The sequence below is a fragment of the Amyelois transitella genome, chromosome 22 (assembly GCF_032362555.1).
Source record: "Amyelois transitella isolate CPQ chromosome 22, ilAmyTran1.1, whole genome shotgun sequence".
Taxonomy (NCBI): Eukaryota; Metazoa; Arthropoda; class Insecta; order Lepidoptera; family Pyralidae; genus Amyelois; species Amyelois transitella.
Window position 1 is genome coordinate 7,790,731 of NC_083525.1, and position 21,476 is coordinate 7,812,206.

A 21,476-nucleotide genomic window follows, 5' to 3' on the forward strand; every position below is an offset into this window, starting at 1 on the left:
ATCAATAATGATTCAAAAAAATTAACTTCCCATAGACCTTCTATACAATCTTTGAATTCTAGTCAAATCAGGAAATATCCAGTTTTAACCAGTTCGAAGCAGCCGTAACTCGCTCCTGCAAGACACACAGTTCTGTCGGTAATTAGCACTGGCGCTGTGCAAACGTTTAACTATCTTACACCTCTTTGTGATACTGGAAATGCTATGTTAAAGTTTCTTATCTAGTAAGAAAAAGAAAGCTTTATTTTTATAAACATTTTAAATATTTAGCGTGCTAACATATTTGCACTTCAAATTACCTTTGCTTCATTGAACACAACAGTTTTAACAGATAACAAAAAAGTTGCACATTAATATTGCATTTTTAAGTACTACAACAAAACATTTAAACAAGAACAAATTGAAAAAACTGTATATTCAAGCCATGTTAATTAGACGATTAAATTATCAACTCATACATACATTGAAAAAATCTTGTCGTATCTAGAGTTGTAACATCATAGCTGAGCACTGTCGATTAATCCCCCAATTACAGATATTTGCCCAAGCTCTAATTGGATCCAGCGTGCCGCGAATTGCTCGGCTACTACAGCCCACGCCGAACTTACCAATATTCATTCGAACCAATTTAATTACAAAGTGTATTTGTAATTCATTAATCGCGTGATTAATAAATTAACTGTTATTTCGAGTTAATTTATTTCGTCCAATTTAAAATGCGCTCGTTTAATATTTACATTTAATTGCTTAAATTGAAAAAGTAGATGTACCACGTTGGGCGCCAATTTTTTCAAATGATATTCTTACTACATACTTAACAATGTATGTATCAAAAAGAATGTAGAAAAATCAGGCTAGTTAGAAAAAATACTATCTTGTGCTCGGGGTGTTGATACAATAGGAGTTCCAAAGTTTCTAGTCTCAGCGATTGCCTACATTAATTTACCTATTACACTACACAGGTAATGTAAATACAAGGTACAGGTATAAATTTTTGCTGCTCTTCTCTCTATATAAATACAGATAAAAAAGCGCTTCACTATTTTAACATTTAAAACATGCTTTTTCAGACGTCAACCAACCAATAGCGCTTCAATATTTCACCATTCCAAACAATTTCCAAACGTCAGCAGATAAAAAAACGGACCTATATCACAGATTTCAGTGTGCGAAAACCGTCACGCGGGAATAGCAGCGTGTCACGAGTAAACCTTGTTTATCCGTGCAACGGAGCGTGACGATTTAACGAGTATTTGACGAACAAACAGGAGGGACATCTTGCAGATTAAATGCTTTTACTGAACGGGCGTAGTTATTAAATTAACAGAACATATTTGAACAGCGGCACGTTTGGTTTGCGAATCGTAACGTTTGTGAGTTTTTTCACGTTTCATTTTAGGTTATTCTAGTAATTGAAAAGCCTTTTGTAGACTCCTTAGGTATACTGTTTTTTTGGTACGTAAATTTACTTAGTCTGGAGTGTACATAAATGATGTAGGATAGATCTACAAAATTAAAATAAAATTTAAAAAAAAATCGCACAGATTATGTACACAAACCGTTGCAATTAAAATTTTTCTGTATCCCTATTATTAGAATAATTAATTTAAAAACAGTCTTGTCATTTTCATTATAATCTCAATTTTCATAATTGGAATGAGTAATTCCAATTATGAAAATTCAAAACGTGAAAACCACTCATTACATACGAGTATCTCGCAAAGAGTACCTACAATGACCTGTTAATCCGGGGCTGTCACTCGATTTGCTATTCCGTTTGTGTCCTGTCCAGCGCGGATGTCACACGTCATGCGAGATCAACGGATGAGGGCGAAACGGCAATTTTCAAGAAAGGGTCATTAATATTTATTAAATTTTATTTGAAAGACCAACGACATTTTTAACAAAAAAATACAAAACTTTTGTAACAAAAATAATATGCTATTCGTATTGAAATCTTAAATTTGGTTCCAAATGTAGATGCACTTAGAGGGAATTTTCTGGAATTTCCCACGGGATGGAAAATTAAGGGTTTTTTAAAGCAAAAATTAAATAATCAAACAAAAAACAACAAAACCTTTAAAAGTCCTATTCACAGTTTGATTCTCAGATATCGAGCCCCTTCGGATTCGAACGCGGGTCTCCAGAGACTATTAAGCAAATAACCGCCGGCACCGCGTCCAAGAACCAACAATATTCATTTGACAAACCCGCGGCGGGATCGCTTTATGTAGGAGGGCCACGGTATAAAAAGGACTTTTTGTTCAAATATATATATTTTTTATTATAATTAAAAATGTAAAATTGAAAGTGTGGAGGGAGGAAAAGGAGACCTTTGTCCAGCAGTGAAATAAGAAATATTTTAAAAAGCGTCTCTTGCAACAAAATTAAAAGCAAAGTTATATTTAAAAATCCTCGATTGGCGCCCAACCTGGTGCAAAATGAAATTCATAGTGTATTTTATTTGAAATACTTAAATGTTTAAGCTGATTTTAATTTTTAAAATATAAGTAAAGAATCAAATACATCGAAACAATATAAATTCAGAAAATTTGCGCTTCAGATGTAATTTTGCACCACGATGGGCGCCAATTTAGGTGTTTTAAGTATTGCTCATTAATTGAAATATGACATTTCATACATGACAAAATTTTTTTATGTCTTCTACGTGTACTGCAAAGACTATTCTTCTAAGAATTTTAATCTGGAAAAATATATTAACCGTATCATATCATATGGCTGCATTTATATATTTTTGCAATGCATATCTACTTAAGCAAAACATAAAGATAAAATAAATTCTTTGGGTCCTTTCAACATGAACCCGACCTCAGAACTCAAGGGACGTCTTTTGTGCCACCGTACAGATGTTTAAACACCCGCTATGCAAAGACATATATATTATTCAGACAAGATTGTCCAAATAAAGGTGAAAATTTAAACAGGCGAATCTTTTGCGTTCAAGAAGTTTCTTTTTTAGTGTTTAAAATTGTATAGCGTACTGGCCGCTATGAAAAAAGTTAATTCTTTAAAAGAAAAATGGTGATTGTCAATTGTTAATTTTCACAACAATGATTTAAGACGAATTGAAGTTAGGATTATTATTATGTTTTAAGTTTTTATAATAGTTTCCTTTATTTTTATCATTTGCAACATTTGCTATCAAGCAAGTATTGACTCATCATACAGAATATTCATTCATAACATAATATCATCTATCATACGAGAAAATTAACAATAATTTAAAAAATCCAGTTTGCATTTTGCAACATACATGCATATAATCGGGTCTCTTTCCCAGAGGGGATACAGAGACTTGATCTTTCTACCTGTCAGGATCTCTGCATTGTTTCAAAATCAGCTCTCGACCTGACCTCTTGGTGATATGACCTAAGTTCGAAAAAATGCTACAATTGTAAAAAAAAATACCAGTGTCAACTTTATTCTCAATGGCTGGTAGAAATGTTTACAAGCGGTTATACATAGCGGCGCGTTTGAGCTACAAGTTTGAACAGCGTCGGGTGTTTGAACTAGCTCTGTTAATTGGCGGCTGATGGGACAGTACGTGGACTTAACTTAGCATGTTTTATAAAATAATTGACATCTACCTCTTTTTAAGATTATACGACCTTTGGCCCACAGCTTCGCCCGCGTAAAACATTTTTCCATTCAAGTATTATTTACTTCGTACGCCCAGAATACATTTTGAACGATCCCGTGTTAATGGTGAGAAATCCTCTCGTAGGTAGTAGTTGGGTCTCATACATAGTGTATATTTATTTCCTTTTTCAGATGAAAAATTGAATTTCTATGTCCTGTATTCTGCGACCATGCATTGATCAGTGAGTCAGGTTCTTTTCTTTATATACCAAATAGATTATGACTGGCAGGCAATGCACAGCCAAAATTTTTTACACGTTTGTTCCTGGAAGATATAGTGTGAGACTGAAGGGAAGTCGCGGATTCTCGAAAACTCCTAATCAATATATAATTCCATGTTTACTCTTCTAAACAAGAAGTTTGGTGATCTTTTACGTTTGTTAACTTGGCGCCCAACGTAGTAATATTTTTTTTTATCTGCCTATCAAAAATATTTCCCGATTGTACGATACCACCTCAAAATCCCATAATGATCCCTACAGCTGATTCCAAAATTAGCCTTAACCCATATTATATTCATGGTTTACCATAAAAACAATTCCTACAAACACTACTCTTATCACATTAAAAAAGAAAAAAAAAGAAACATATCATTCAATACAATCCACAAAGTAAACATGAAAACAGACTGGAATCAGAATTCATAATTCGAATCGGGATGGGGTATAAAAGGCTCGAAGCGACCGCCGGAACGTTTAGTCGAGCGGCGATCGCTGAGCGATGCTGTCGTTGTACCGCGCCTGGCTCGGCCCGAGTCCGTGCGTGGCCCGTCCGGCGCCACCACCTGGCGCCCACAGGCCTGTCCCACGACGGGCCAGGGTCCCATCACCACCGTCTACTCCACCCCCGCCTTCACCATCTTCAACCACATCGAGCGAACTCGACGTCGAACGCATAGAAGAATCTGAACCGGCAAAAAGACCCACAAACACAGTGTTGGATATAGCATCCTGCGACGGCCCTGTCAGATTCAGCAGGGTTCTCAACGTAGCCTGGCAAGAGCAAACATCTCAGCGCTCTTGGCCGTGTCGACACCGCAAGTCGCAAGCCAAAACGACTCTGCACTACTATCCTTGCAAGACTTGCGGCTCCAAATTCCCTTCGTATTACTTCGTTCATAAACACAGGAAGCGATGTCACGCTGAAGAAGTGGCTGCTTCCGGAGAACAGGAGCCTGAACCTTCGACTTCTAGTGCGACGAATTAGTGTTTTTTCATTGTCTTTCTCGAAGTGCTAAAATGCTATAAGTTGACTGTTGGCCTAAGTTTCTTCTAATCGGTGTTATCGTAATATTGAAGGGCAAATGGGCGTAGTAAATCAGACATATCAGTATTATGCGAGGAAGAGCTTCGTAGGTAATAATTTCAATTGTAAGTTTGTTATAATAAATAGTTAAGTATTAATGTTGTTTTAATTTGCCAATGACTAGTTTTTAAATTAAAATAACAATCGTTATTTTTTCTTTTGTAGAAATTAAATCACGAAACGATACTTAATTAAGCTTAGATTAAAAATTTACTAAAAAGAGAAGGAGAATAAATTCTATAGGTATACCGAATATTTGTGGCATCAAAATTACTATAGAAGAGTCGTGTACCAAAACAATAACAAAATGCAAATAGGTTTTGCAATTGGGATCAAATGTGGAAATGTAATACCTTTAAAGTCTATATCCCTTGTGGGGTAGACAGAGCCAACAGTCTTGAAAAGACTGAATGGCCACGTTCAGCTATTTGGCTTAATGATAGAATTGAGATTCAAATAGTGACAGGTTGCTGGCCCATCGCCTAAAAAAGAATCCCAAGTTTGTAACCCTATCCCTTAGTCGCCTTTTACGACATCCATGGGAAAGAGATGGAGTGGTCCTATTTCTTTTTTGGATTGGTGCCGGGAACAATTTATTTTAATGTACAATACAATATAATCTTATCTTACAAGAGGTAGTCTCTGCCTATCCCTCCGGGAAAGAGGCGTGATTTTATGTATGTATGTATATACAAGAGTAACAAACATCCATACTGACATCCTGACATACTCACAACTTTCACATTTGTAATATTAGTAGGATTTATTGTAACAATTACAATTTGTAAAGTACTTACAATAGGCGAACTTAAGGTAATAATTGCTGTCGAATAACTATGTGATTTTTTTAATAAACACTAGAATTTTCTTTTCGAGAACGTTGGCTCTGTTTACCCCGTAGGGAATGACATGATATATGTTTGTGAATATAAAAACTATGAGGCTCGAGATTATTGACAAGCTGTGAACATATCTGTATGTTTACATATGTATGTAGGGATATAGACTTAATTATATGTATGTATGTCATATAATCTAAGGGATAACAACTTGTCACTATTTGAATCTCAATTCCATTATTAAAAGCATACATAGTTTGACGGCCTTTGTGGCGCAGCAGTAATAGCTTGTCTGTGACACCGGAGGTCCCGAGTTCGAATCCCGGTCAGGGCATGATGTAAAAAGAACTTTTTCCGATTAGCCTGGGTCTTGGATGTTTATCTATATAAGTATTTATTAAAAAATATAGTATCGTTGAGTTAGTATCTCGCAACACAAGTCTCGAACTTACTTCGCGGCTAACTCAATATGTGTAATTTGTCCCGTTGTTTTGTGAGTAAAGAAGAAACCTACAGGCTATCACTGTCACTCACATACACTGAAACGTTTTCTTAGACAGGTCAGCTTAGTTTCTGGTCAAGATTTAAAGCGATGTTTATCCAACAGAATTTTCTGGTTTTAATTTTTTTATTTCTATTGTTTATGTTTTTGTGACTCCCTCAGATTTTGTTTTAACTCATTTATGTCATTTATTATTATTCCTTCTTTTAGTATCTTTTTCTTGTTTATTACTTTTTATAGTTTTTTCCGACGTCCACCGAACCACCGCTCGGTCAACCAGGTACTATCACCCGAAATGAGTACTTACCAGCTTCGGGCGTAGGCGGGGGCTGCGTCGGCGTCGGGGGCTGCGCCGGCTGCGGCGTGGGCGGAGCGCTGTTACTGCTCACAACAGACGTTGCTGATGAAGTCACGGTCGTCGTCGCTGGAGCAGTGGACGTTACGGTCGTGGTAGCTGTTGTTGCTGGTGCTGTTGTTGTTGTTGTTGCTGTTGTTGTGGGCGGCTGTTGGTGTAATAATGAACATGAAGTGAACTTTTAAATAGTTGAGTCATCACAAAGCATTTTTTATTGGGACAAGTAGCACTAGCAACACCAAAGGTAGTCGGTTGGTGACGGCGGTAGCCGGGTCTTCATAATGAAGGGCGTGAGCATTACTTATTTTGCGGGTGCCAGATTCTTTACTAAACACAAAGTACATTCGTTCGTTGTTACATATGTCCATGTTCCGAATTTGCCGCCATAATGCTTTTAGACTTGGGATACGCTTTCATGCTTCTCTCTCTCAATTTTAACCAGTCTCCAGCCTCATCTGTTTTAAGACTTTGCAAACTCATAACATGACAAAATTAATAGATAGTAGATATTCACCTGCTTCGCCGGCGTCTGATCTTCAACCGGCGACGGCGGTAGCGGCGTCTCGTCAACAGGCGCCACGGGCACAGGCGACGTCGGGGGCGCCGGACTGGCCGCGGCGGGCGCGCTGCTACTGGACGTGGTGGTGACGGGCGCTGGAGGCGCCGAGGACGCCGGTGGGGGCGACGGCGGCAGCGGGGGAGTTCGGAGTTCAGATCTGCTGGCAAAGATAGTTACTGTTATAGGTATAACAACTTAAAAAACTAGGCTATGTATGTTTGTGTTAACATCAGCTGTCCTAAAAAGCATTAAAGCCAATGTCTGGGAATTCAGTTGGTAACATATTTTGATGACAGGTCTGTTATTCAGGTTTTTATAAACTTAATTGGTGAAATCCTGGTTGCACGTGGGTAAATGCGCAATTTTTATAATAAATAAAAAATCACAGAGAAAGGTGATCACATAAAAAGCACACTTGATAGTTAGCGTACGTTTTACACCGACATGGTCCTTCGAGCCGGATTTGACCTAAAGACACATGAGGTGAATGAAATAACAAACGCTTGTTAAATTGCTGCAAAACACCGCGTCCACGGCGTCACCAGTGGAGGGGGTATCCCTCCACTCCCCACCCGCTTAGTAAACATAATTAAACCCGTTCCGTATACTTTTAATTAGCACTCATTTACGAGGCTGAATAGATAGGCAGATACTGCAATGTTAATTTGTCATTTTGGGAATTTGTAATTGATGATTCTGATAACTAGAATTAATTGGTCTGATAACGAAGAAGGCTTATAAACTTGGGATTCTTCTTTTAGGCGATGGGCTAGCAACCTGTCACTATTTGAAGCTGAACGTGGCCTATCAGTCTTTTCAAGACCGTTGGCTCTGTCTACCTCGCAAGGGATATAGACGTGACTATATGTATAATGTATGATAACGAAAAAAAATACAAAGTAGGTATGTTCCAACTGCAACTCTATCCGAGCAAAAAATAAAGAGATCGTAAAAGTCAACCAAGGGAAGGACTTATAAACTTGGGACACTTCTTGTATGCGACCGGCCACCGACCTGTCACTATTCGATCGTGAAACTGTACAGCTGAACGTGGCTTTTCTGTTTATCCGTATATCGTTGGCTCTGTCTACCCCGTGAGGGATAAGAACAATATTTTAAAGATTAAATAATTTTAACGAAAATGTATCTACATATAAACAACTGAATAAAGAAAAACGCTGACAACAACATTTCACCAACGGACCACAGTTAAAAAAACCAGTTATAACGGTTAAAACTTTTAATCTGCGCTTCGCGGCTGCCCGTTATTTGATTATCATTAAAATCTGGCCAATTAATACTACGACGGGAGGTAATTACCCCCCTTTGTGGGGGAGGGTGTGTGTTTGTGGGGTCGGAGCGGGTAAACACTACAATTGGATTAATCTCTGCTTTTTGCGGGATAAACGAGAAGTTTAAATAAAAATGAATGAATTACAAAATGAAAATATCAAATAATGTAGGTATATACAACTGAATATACGCTTTGATTACACTATACCCTTAAAGAACCATCGCTAATTGAATTATAAAGGTTACTTTTGGAGTTGGTCCGCCGGAAAACGTAAAATTAAGACCAAAAAAAAGAACTAAGCTTTTCTCTTCATAACGAAGATATAAGATTTAATCTATTCACAGCCAAAACTTTATATGTCTGTGTAAAACTAACTTAATAGGTATATTGCTGCTTGACAAACTGATATAATTCAAAAGAGACATATTGGATATATGTATTTACATGAGTGAATTAAAGATAACATTTTTATGCAGAACAAACAATTCTTTAAAATCATTTAACACACGTTAACTTCCTAACAATACCGAAGTTAAAAATTCAAAAAAATCAAAATGTAATCTCGGTAAAAGGCTGCCGAAAAATTCTTCTTGTTTAAAGGAAGAGTTTGCTCTCACTCGCCGTTATGAGCTTGCTTCAGAATAACTCGATTTTTCATCTACAAATTAATCGTTTAAAATTCATATTTTTCCCGTAGGAATCTTTTTACTGGTACTTTCCGTTAAAAGAACACTCGGTTTCTTATTGAAAGTTACTTTTATTACTTTTTTGTGATTCTTTTCGCGTTCAAGTTCTTATTAAGATTACAATGGTTCTCAAAGGTTCGTTCGAATTAAAATTTTCTGAATATAATGAGAATAAGAAAAATAAAAAGCATGTCGTGACAGCAAAACTGAAATTACACATTTTACTATTTACACTTTAAAATCCTACTAATATTATAAATGCGAAAGTTTGTGAGTATGTCAGAATGTCAGTATGGATGTTTGTTACTCTTTCACGCAAAAACTAATGAACCAAATACGATGAAATTTGGTATGTAGGTAGCTGAAGACCCAGAATAATATATAGGTTTTTTATCCCGGAGATCCCGCGGGATTGATCTCACGCGGACGAAGTCGCGGGTGGCCTCTAGTTGTTTATATTTATATTAAAATTAGGCTGCCGTATTGCTCCAAAGGTGTTTATTTACAATACGTGTACGAAGTTAACGAATGAGTTGAATGATAAATCCAATTAATTAAATGATGATTTCGCTTGTCAATATAATAATAAACAACGTATGTAGTTAAAAGGCATGATTTTTAACTTTTTTTATTTTTAATGATATAATAAACGGGGGAATAATCGACAAACCGAAATCATATATCGACCTCTACTGAGCCAATTTTTCATACTCCTTTTTATTCCCTCGGGAACATCGATAATATAGATCCGAATAATAATGTTTGTGCGTGTGTTGACAATTACTCCCGTGATTATTTGCGGAGGAGCCCGAGGGATGTGGGCGTCGATATCGATATGTCTATATTATGCAAATATCAGCTTCGATAAAAATCAAAGAAATATTTACTCGTCGTATTGACAATTTATATAGGTATTTATTTATTGCGAAGGTAAAGGACTTTTAAATTATCGATATCGATTACAAAATAAAGTCACTTTTTGGTATTCAGATACGAACATTTTGTTTATTAAAAATATTTTTTTTTTCAATACAAAATCAGGATCCCTTTTCATAAAGACCTCTTCGAAATATGAACACTGTCGTAGAAACGTAAAAAAAACAATGTCCTAGAACTAAAATTTTTCTACATTAATAATTTATTAATATAACACTGTCGTAGAAACGTAAAAAAAAAACAATGTCCTAGAACTAAAATTTTTCTACATTAATAATTTATTAATATCGACACAAACTATTGTGCAGTTCAATTAAATATCGCACACCTTAATCATTCATCGATACCGCCCCCTCCCTAGCCTGTATTGGCGCTTGATTCCACCCTTGTTTAGATTTTTGTGTAAACACCGAACCATCTTTCTAATTGCCTTAATTAAAAGCGATCGAGATGGGGCGCTGTGTGCACGAAATGAAAAATGTTCGACTGCAGAGCCTCCTCAGGCATATTTCGTTATTGCACACTAGTTTACACCCGCGGTTTTGTCTATTGTGCTTTGTCCTGATGCTTATCTATACTAATGTTATAAAGCTGAAAAGTTTGTTTGTTTGTTTGAACGCGCTAATCTCAGGAACTACTGGTTCGAATTGAAAAGACTGTTGACTCTGGCAACCCCTAAGGGATAAATACGTAATTGTATATAACTACCTATGTTATTTATAGCTTGAAAAACACAATCATGGTTCCAAATTGTGCCATTCCAACGTTCGACGTCAAAATTTCGAACGAACTCACATTCAAAATCATAGCTATTTTTCTAAAGTCTACTACCTACTACTACTCGTAGTAAATTACTGCGTTCACAAAACGATTCGATTAATTCAAAATGCACACAACTCGAGTCCCGATCGCGCACTCATCCACTTAGCCGAGCAAATAGCAGATTTTAAAAAATAAAGTCGCGAACGCTCCCGAGAAAGATGTTCTGAATAATTCATGTGGCCGCCCCGTCGCGGTATTGTTAATGTAATATTAATTTAACGACGTGATTTAATTAAAAAATAATTAAGTTTGTACGATAACTAGGGTTTTGCCGGGGCTTCGCTTGAGTGGGAATTGAGATAAAGTAGCTTAATGTTAATCTTGAAGGTATATTCTATATCTATACTAATATTACAAAGCTATAGAGTTTTTTTGTTTGTTTGAACGCGCTAATCTCAGGAACTACTGGTTCGATTTGAATAATTCTTTTTGCGTTGAATAGACCATTTATCGAGGAAGGCTTAAGGCTATATAACATCACGCTGCAACTACTAGGAGCGAAGGAATAATGGAAAATGTGAAAAAAAAACGGGGAAAATTATTCACCCACATTTGAGGGTTTCACGCGGAGAAGTCGCGGGTACAGCTAGTTATGAAATTAAAACAAACATCGTGAATAAGTTGGCTTGTGTTCTGCCCTGGTATAACTAAAATGCCGTTATCTGCCAAATCCTTGTTTTAAGTAAAACGTCAAAACTGCGGTAAAAATTTAAACTGATGCCATTCATCAATGAGAACGCCTATTTATGACTTAAAGGTACCAAAAAGTCGTATATACAGATCGAAAGAGTTTTTTTTGTCAGATAACGGCATTTTAGTTATACCACGGCAGTGTGTAAAATTTGACATACCTGGCAGATGTTGCCGGCTGTGCGAGTGGACACACCACGACACCGTCTTCAGAACTCTGCTCCTTGTCCGTCTGTCTCGCCGCTGACCCCACGCCTAAACAGACAAACACACATGTTAATTATAGAATACATACATAAAATCACGCCTCTTTCCCGGAAGGGTAGGCAGAGAGTACCTCTTTCCACTTGCCACGATCTCTGCATATTTCCTTTGCTTCATCCACATTCATAACTCTCTTCATGCAAGCTCGGCGGTATTATAGAATAGAATAGATTTATTTTCAAACTGGATACAAGGTATCACTTATTGACGTCACATCACTTAAATCTAATTATAACTACTACCGCTTCCAAAGCGCATGTGTAGAAGAATTATATTGTTTATTTGTTCTTCGGGAACTTGCATAATATTAGTTGTACTTGTAAAGATCATTGGAAGAATGCTGTGTGGTTCCCGCTTCATTTATTTCCCGTGGATGTCGTATAAGGCGAGTATGTGATAGGTACTAGATATAATAAACTTGGGATTCTTCTTTTGGGCGATGGGCTAGCATCCTGTCAGTTTTAGAATTTCCATTCCATATTTAAGTTATACGTACAGCTGAACGTGGCCTACTAGTCTTTTCAAGACTGTTGGCTCTGTCTACCCTGTTAGGGATAAAGACGAGGATATATGTATGTATGGCAATCAAAGTGCGTCATAAATGTTGTATTTTGGTAGTGCATATTGCTTTTATTTAATTACGAATGTACTTTAATCTCTCTATCTATCTATCTACAGCTTCCATCTTGCGGATTATTTTGAATATTCAAAAACAAACCACATTTCAGTACAGTAGCAACTACTGCCATCTATTATTTCAAGTCGCAAATTGTTGCAACCGCGCCGCCATCTCTTAGTATTTCACGGAAACTTTCTTTACTTTCACCTTGCGACCTCTAGCGGTGACGATGTTAAACTTCAAGGCGAACCTACTTCTTGAAAATTTTCTAGCGGATTTGAAACGAATTAATTTTGTGCGAATTTCAAGTAGCTATTTGGATCTTTAAAATAAATTGCAAAATCTCGTGAGCCTGCCATCTCTTGAGAAACATCGGTATCTACACACAACCGCATTGCATCTTTGGAACTACAGTGGACAGCATTTAACATAAAGGTGAGCTTCATCTGCCTTATAACAAGTAATTTATTTTATTTTATTCATTATTATGGTACATTTCAAACATCACTTAATAATTGTCATATCTTTTGGTTTCACAACATTGATTGACGTGACAATAACAAACAACAGATAAATTACATAAAACTAAGTTTAATGCCGCTTCCAAAGCGCCAGTGCAGAAGAAGCGGCAACAAACTGCACTGCAACATTTTCTTCAATAACATCAACTTCACAATTATTCAAACTTACAATAGAAATGCGGACGACAGTATGATATGGCCCAGGACATCAAAGCTTGCATCTTGATCCACCAAAACTATGACTTCGTTCGGAACGGACCTTCCTCACGGTCCCCTCTAACCTTCTGACCTCCGTGACCTCGTTGACTCACCTTGCGACCGCTGTAGCCGGGTGGTGACGCCGGCGGAGAGCTCGGGCTCCGGCGCGGGCCGCGGCGGGTTCCGCGCCGAGCGCCGCTGCCGGGGCTTTCGCAACAACTGCTTATAGTTCTCAGCCTTCTTTGATAAGTAGTAAAATCTGGGAAGAAATGGGGGGGATATCAGTTAAATAAGTCCTATAGAAATAATAATTTGCAATTACTTATAACAGCGTACCCGTACAAAGTACCCGAAGCCGCCGAGCTTGCATGAAGAGAATAATGAATGAAGCGAAGGAAGTATGCAGAGATCGTGGCATGTGGAAAGAGGTAGTCTCTGCCTACCCCTCCGGGAAAGAGGCGTGATTTTTATGTATGTACTTATAATAGCGGGTTCTTCAAACACAAGTATTTATACTTAAATGGACACCTTTCAAAACGGGATACTGTAGAGTTAAAACAAATAAACTTTAATTTCTCAGGTACATAGAAAATAATGGTTGACTGGAAGAGATCCCTAAATGGAATGAGTCAGCCTTTGTATATTTTGTCTTACAAATTTACTGTATTTTTGTGTTATTTCGCATGTACAATAAAGATATTACAAACAAACAAAAAAAAAGGAAGTTAGGAGAAGTAATTTAACTATATGAATACTGGTTGTAGCCTGAAACTCGTCCCATAAAATCTCTATAAATTTTAACTTATTTTTAAACCAACTTCTAAGTTACTAGCTTTTTTCCAGTAAAAAGCCTATGTCATTTTTCGAAGGTCTATTATATATCTATACTGCAGTAATTTTTGAGTTTATTCTTTACAAAAAACACAAATCTTTCATATCAAATAAATACATACATACATATAATCACGTCCCTTGCGGGGTAGATAGAACTAACAGTCTTGAAAAAACTGATAGGCCACGTTCAGCTGTTTGGCTTAATGATAGAAACGAGATTTATATAGTGACAGGTTACTAGCCCGAAGAAGAATCCAAAGTTTATAAGCCTATCCCTAAGTCAGACTGGTGTTGTACACTGCAGCAACGTTAAATAAAACAATAGTTGCTTACGTTTTCATTATTATTCTAAGACGTACATACTAATAAACGTTCGTACATCGTCTAACTCAAAAATCAGCTATCTAGTTAAATACAAGTAAGTATTCTGAGTGGCGCTGCTGTAGAGTATACTCTCTAGCAGCGCCCTATAAAGTATCATTTTTTCTCAAATTTACTGTACGTACATACTAAATTGTTTTTACTACGCTTTTATTTTATACATAACTAGCGGCCCGCCCCGGCTTCGCACGGATGGACATATTTTTGTGTTTTATGTTTTGAAATAAATTTATTTCAAAACAAATTTATGCCTATGTCACTTTTGAAGGTCTATTCTATATCTGTGCCAAATTTTATCAAAATCGGACCAGTAGTTTTTGAGTTTATTCCACACAAACATACAAAAATACAAATCTTTCCTCTTTATTATTAGTGTGGATGTTCTTCTGTTGTACATTAAATTGTCATAGGTAGAACGAAAATTCCAACAGGGGTCGTTGCAGCAGAGTACAACACTCAGCCTGGCATGATTAGACTCTGTCATCTCACCTAACACAGTCTCTGACGGTCTTCCTGGGCAGGAAGGAGGCGATCTGGCCGAAGTTCTTGGGGTGCTGGAGGTACTTCTCCCGGAAGACCTCGCGCTCGGCGCCCGACCACGTGTTGCGCAGCTGGAGATCTTTGTGTTCAGCCTCCATGTCCATGCAACGTCCTGAAACAACAATTTAAAAAAAAAAAATGAAAAACAAAGTAAATTACCGGCACTAATAGAAAAAAGAATAGGATCACTCCATTTCTTTCCCATGGGTGTTGTAAAAGGCGACTAAGGGATAGGCTTATAAACTTAGGATTCTTTTATTAGGCGATGGGCTAGCAACCTGTCACTATTTGAATCTCAATTCTATTGTCTTAAATCAAACAGCTGAAGGTGGCCTATCAGTCTTTCCAAAACTGCTACGCCGCAAGGGATGTAGACGTGATTATATATATATGTAAGTTTGTATGTACAATGAATATTGCACTAAAGCTGGCCTTAAGCAAAAACTATTCAGACAAAACGTGCTTTCTCGTAGAATTCTCTATTTCTTGCGTCCTTCGCTTTCCGCTTCTGTCTTGTTTATATTTGTAATTGGTACATGGCTTTGGTGGGATTTGAACCAGGCCCTTTACCAATACGACGACCAACGCTCACACACAGCATATCAGATCAACCCATAAATCCCAATCTCTGCCCATTCAACCTAGACCCCACCATCTAAGTATGAAACACTCACGGTTTGTGTCAACGTAGACCGGCCTCCTGTCCCTAGGGTCCCTGAGCAGCGGCGGCACCACGGTCAGCGACCTCATCTTCTTATCCTCGTGCTCCTGCTCGTGGAGACCGTCAGCTATCTCCTCCAGCTCCGCCTCGGACTTCACCCGGGCGCCGAGACGGTTAAACCTCTCCCTCTCTTCGCGCTGCTTCCTCAGTTCAGGGAACACCTGGATAGATAAATAAATAATATATAAATACACTAGCGACCCGCCCCGGCTTCGTACGGGTGCAAAATTCAGAAAAAATTATACATAAAAACCTTCCTCTTGAATAGTGATTCAAGAGGAAGGTTTTTATGTATAATTTTTTGATTTTAGGTACATAAAAACCTTCCGGATTTTGATGCGGTTTTTTGTAACAGCTAGAGTGCTAGCTGTTACAAAAAACCGCATCAAAATCCGTTGCGTAATTTTAAAGATTTAAGCATACAGACAAACAGACTAAAATAGCGACTTTGTTTTATACTATTTAGTGATAATTTGAAAGAAGAAGAATTCTTGGAGGATATATAAAGAAGTTGCAATAAGTATGTAATGTAACCTGTCACTATTTGAATCTCAATTCTATCAAAAAGACAAACAGCTGAACGTGGCCTTTCAGACTTTTGAAGACTGTTGACTCTGTCTACCCCGTGAGGGATATAGACGTGATGATATGTATGTATGTATGTGAAGTCGGGTCCTCAGCCTCGTGTATGCTAACAGAATAAATCGCTTATCGAAAACCAACGGGAACAGACCTTATTTCAAGGATTACAGGGATTTAGGGCACCCCTTGTCCACCTCAGTAATCCTAAAGCTTTTATAAGCCTTTTATATAGCTTTTCCTCGCGACTTCGTTGGCACTATGTCCGGATTCCCGTGGGAATTTCTGTATGTATGTCGTAAAAGGCACCTAAAGGATAACCTTATAAACTTGACATTGTTCTTTTAGGCGATGATATTGCAACCTATCACTATTTGAATCTCAATTCTATCATTAAACCAAACAGCTGAACGCGACCTATCAGTCTTTGCAAGTCGTCTCTGTCTACCCCGCAAGGGATATAGACGTGATTATATGTATGTACAATAAACATTGCACTAAAGCTGGCGTTAAGAATAATATTCGGACAAAACATGCCTTCTCGAAGAATTCTCTATTTCTTGCATCCTTCGCTTTCCTCTTCTGTCCCGTTTCTATCCTCTCCACTCTTCTCATCCACTCTGCTGCTCTTCTTGTGTACGCGTCTGCTAACAGATCTTCTCTCTGGAAGTATAAAATATATAGGTATAATTAAATTTGGTCATTAACTTTGGTTGACTGGAAGAAATCTCAATTGGGTTTAGTCCGCTAGTGTACATATTTTTCTAAATCCCATGACTGCGTTTTGTAATTTGTTATATTTGATCGGCTGTCGGCTCTGTCTACCCCGCCAGGGGTATAGATAGACGTGATTGTATAAGTGTGTTTCGAAACCCAACAATTTGGGTTGTACATAGATGTGTCAGTCAGTCAGTTAGTCATAATGTAGATATTTACAATGCATATAGTATAGGTGCCGTGTGGTTCCCCGGCACCAATACAAAAAAGAACTGGACCCCTCCATCTCTATCCTATGGATGTCGTAAAAGGCGACTAAGGTATAGGCTTACAAACTTGGGATTCTTCTTTAAGGCGACGGTCTAGTAACCTGTCACTTTTTGAATCTCAATTCTATCATTAAGCCAAATAGCTGAACTTGGCCTATCAGTCTTTTCAAGACTGTTGGCTCTGTCTAGCCCACAAGGGATATAGACGTGACCATATATGCTTACCATCTCAGCCTCCTGTTTTAGCCGTCGTATGTGGTCAGCTAGATGCTTTCTGAACAGCCGGTGTCTCCTGATGTTCTCGTGGTATACCTCGGTGTCTTGAGGCTGGTTGTACAGTGGATAAGAGACGGGTGGGCCTAAGTGAGAGAGGACGCCGTGCGCAGACGCAGCCTGGGAACAAAATGGATCAATTAGTTTTGTTAATAACTAGCTGTGCTTAACTTCGTCCGCGTGGAATAGTTATTATACCATTGAAGCCCTCAAGGATGAATAATTTTCCCCGTTTTTTTTTTCACATTTTACATTATTTCTTTGCTCCTTATAGTTGCAGCGTGATGTTATATAGCCTAAAGCCTTCCTCGAGAAATGGTCTATTCAACACAAAAAGAAATTTTCAATTCGAATTAGTAGTTTCTGAGATTAGCGCGTTCAAACAAACAAGCTCTTCAGCTTTATAATGCTCGTATTAGCATAGATTAGTGGACGCCCGAAGTTCCGCTTGCGTTAAAACGAAAAATTATACAATAATTCCCGTTCCCGCGGGAATTTAGGGAAATTCTTTCGAAGCGAACTAAATAACATCAAATCCATCCTCATTTTTGCGCAAAGAAGTTTTCCCTCACCGTAAGAGTATTGGTTAGTATTCAAACTAATGTACATAACATCGCAAATAGTCATACATGGCCGAGGTGTGATTTGAACCTGTGCCAGTTATGCGCTCACGCATTTTACCGATTCGACATGACACATACCATACATAATAACGTCCTAGCGGGGTAGACAGAGCCAACAGTCTTGTAAAGACTTTCGGCTCTGTCTGTCTTTAGCTTTAAGATAGAATTGTGATTCAAATAGTGACAGGTTGCTAGCCCATCGCCTAAAAGAATCCCAAGTTTATAAGCCTACCCCTTAGTCGCCTTTACGACATCCATGGGTAACAGATAAAGTGGTCCTATTCTATTTTCTATTGGTGCCAGGAACCACACGGCACATACGACATACCTTTTTTCTATTATCAGCATATACACACTGCGCCAAGCTCCGATGCCTGGGGACAGCCTCCTCGGGCTCCTCCGCCCTCTCGGGCTTCGACGCGGACTGTTCCAACTCTTTCTGCTTATTTTTCAGCTTCGTCAGCGTCGTTTCCGATAACGCCATCTCTCTGTCCACCTATAAAATGTATCATATGTTTTTGTGTAAGTTAGCGGAGGAAAGGGTTAAAATATAGGGGAGACTATGACTATCCCGGAACCGCCGAGCTTGCATGAAGAGAGTTATGAATGTGGATGAAGCGAAGGAAGTATGCAGAGATCGTGGCAAGTGGGAGGAGGTAGTCTCTGCCTACCCCTCCGGGAAAAAGGCGTGATTTTATGAATGTATGTATGAGACTATGACTATGATTCAAGATAATTATACCCCCTCCGATTTCCGTCCCACTCTCAAGGGGAAAACCAAATCCAGTTTCGATCAAGCATAATAGCCTACTTGCCGGGTGGTTCCGCTCCGTTTCTTTGTCGTAAAAGGCGATTAAGGGATAGGCTTACAAACTTGGAATTCTTTTTTAGGCGATGGGCCAGCAACCTGTCACTATTTGAATCTCAATTCTATCATCATCCATGGGAACCACACGGCACTAACTAACTCAATGATACTATTTTTTATAATAAACACTTATCACAGAAACAGAGAAAGTTCGTTTCTCATCATGCCCTGGCCGGTATTCGAACCCGGGACCTCCGGTGTCACAAAGCCTCAGTTAAAGCTAGTCAATTATAAAAAAAATATATTTTACCTTCGATATCTGTTGTAGCAAATCATCCTTAGTGGTCCTAAAGCTCTGGTCTTCGACGGTGGACTCCGAGGGGGGGTTGGGGGAGAGGTCCACCGTGCTGTACGTGTTCACCGACTCCTGTAACATACAAACATTGAATTATGTTATGTAGAAAATATATATAATTATCATATAGAAATATTTTTAAAAGTATTACGATTTTTTTTTATATCTTGTAAAAATAAAAACTGTTAAAAAAATATTATATATTTTTTTTCTTTCTAAATACACAAACAGGGCTTAAACGAACACATATTAATTAACTATTTTTATAAATCTGAAGCTCTGTCTACACCGCTGGGATTGGAGACGTGAAAATAATTACCCATCCTCTAAACGGTGGATCTTCCTCGTCCATTTTTCACTGATTGTTTTAAAAATAATTACCGAGTTTTAACAAAAAGTATATTTAATTCCCAACATATTTTCGAGATAATATATTTTTGGACAAACTAAACACCTAATAAACTGAACACCAAATATAATAATATTATAATAAATAAAATTCTAGACGCGTATTCACTTACAAGTAATGCATTTCAAGTGCTTATAAATATTACTAAAATGTAGGTAGTTAACTGACAGAATCAAAAATTATTCAGATCTACCCACATACATATATTTGTACACGTCGTAAATAAACAAACAATTTGAACTTTGTTATTAACCCGCGAGCACTCGCGCTATGAGCTCGCGCATTTCCGCCGTTAGGCGGAAATGCAGGAAGACCCACGACGAAGGAAAACACGAATATAATCATAACGCGCAGAGATTACTTGAAACAACTAGCTCTTCAACTAATACAGCCGCATATCGAAAGAAAAAGCACCTTGCAAAACATTGCATATCCTCTACAGCAAGTGATTAAGCGTTTTATACCAGATTCTGAGATACCAGGACAAGAAAAACAAAATGGAATCTGCGAGGTTTGCCCAAGACGCAAAAACCGCAAGACCAAAAAGTGCTGCATTTACTGCCAAAAATTTTTATGTAACGAGCATAGTCATACATTATGCGATATGTGTAAAGCTCTCATATATGACGAAGAATAATTATTTCTACACATTTAAGTTATTGTTTGAAAAGATTTTAATTTTTTTAATTTTTTCCATTCATTTTCATTTCCATCCTATTTCAAGTCAGCCTTAGAAGACTGGAAAATTAGTTAGTATGATTGTTAATTAAAATAACAAAAAATAATGTTGAAAAAGTTTTACATATACGTTTTTTAGATTAATAAAAAAGTAAAAATATTATCTGGGAAAACCTGCATTTAATAACATTCATAAACGTGAGCAAAATGCTCTACGCGCGAGTGCCCGTGTAACTTATAAAGGCGCGGGTGCTGGCGGGTTAAAATAATAAATACTATGTTTCTTAAAATACAAGTCTATAAAAAAATTCACCTTCTAATATCTTCTAAATCTTAAAATTGCTTAAAGCTGTATTCTTTTGCCTTATTGTACATCAATATTTAAATAAAATATGCTTTTGAACGATACGAGTTGAAACCAATGAATTTGTATACTCTTTTTGAAATTTTTCTTCGGTTATTATATTTTATATTTAATTTTCGTGCTAACCTTCTACGAACTATTTATTTATAAAAAAAATGTACAAAAGACGGACTTAATGCCGCTTGGCATTCTCTACCAGTCAACCAGCTGACCAAACAGAAAAAACTTTGATTAGGTGGTGCGATAAAGTGCACATGCATACTGAAATATACATACATAACAAAAAAACAAGCATAAATACATACAAGATACATACATCATAAATAATACATATACATACATAAAATATCAAATTAGGATGACCCATAATTGATCTGCCGAAGAAAGAGCCCATTCATTGGCTGGTTATACTGCCATTGTTCTTACATAACAGCAAACTTACCACTCCACGTTATATTCCAAGAGGCTTGTTCTCGAAGGTTCCATTCAGAAACAATCCCCGCCAGCGGTAGATGCTCTACCAACGTTGGTATTTCACAGCATATACGAGCGTTGGTAGAGTATCCCCCACCAGCGTGCTTGTCTCCTTCTTTCTTCTTCTTCTTGGTCTTCTTAGTCGATTTCTCCTCTTTTTAAACGTGGACTTACACGGTTTTTTTCTCCCTCGTTTGTTCA

General features: G+C 37.6%; 1 protein-coding gene across 1 annotated transcript in view; it reads right to left on the reverse strand.

Annotated features, from left to right (window-relative positions):
* LOC106129967 (protein split ends) overlaps positions 1–21,476 on the reverse strand; it is a 74,717-nt gene that overhangs the window by 23,366 nt on the left and 29,875 nt on the right. Inside the window, exons 4-13 of the mRNA XM_060950602.1 lie at positions 19,306–19,422; positions 18,516–18,683; positions 17,517–17,684; positions 16,843–16,968; positions 15,680–15,887; positions 14,955–15,117; positions 13,364–13,509; positions 11,810–11,903; positions 7,176–7,380; positions 6,614–6,809 (exon numbers count right to left, since the gene is read on the reverse strand). Of these exons, the coding sequence (XP_060806585.1) occupies positions 6,614–6,809; positions 7,176–7,380; positions 11,810–11,903; positions 13,364–13,509; positions 14,955–15,117; positions 15,680–15,887; positions 16,843–16,968; positions 17,517–17,684; positions 18,516–18,683; positions 19,306–19,422 (1,591 nt within the window). The remainder of the gene's footprint in view (positions 1–6,613; positions 6,810–7,175; positions 7,381–11,809; positions 11,904–13,363; positions 13,510–14,954; positions 15,118–15,679; positions 15,888–16,842; positions 16,969–17,516; positions 17,685–18,515; positions 18,684–19,305; positions 19,423–21,476) is intronic.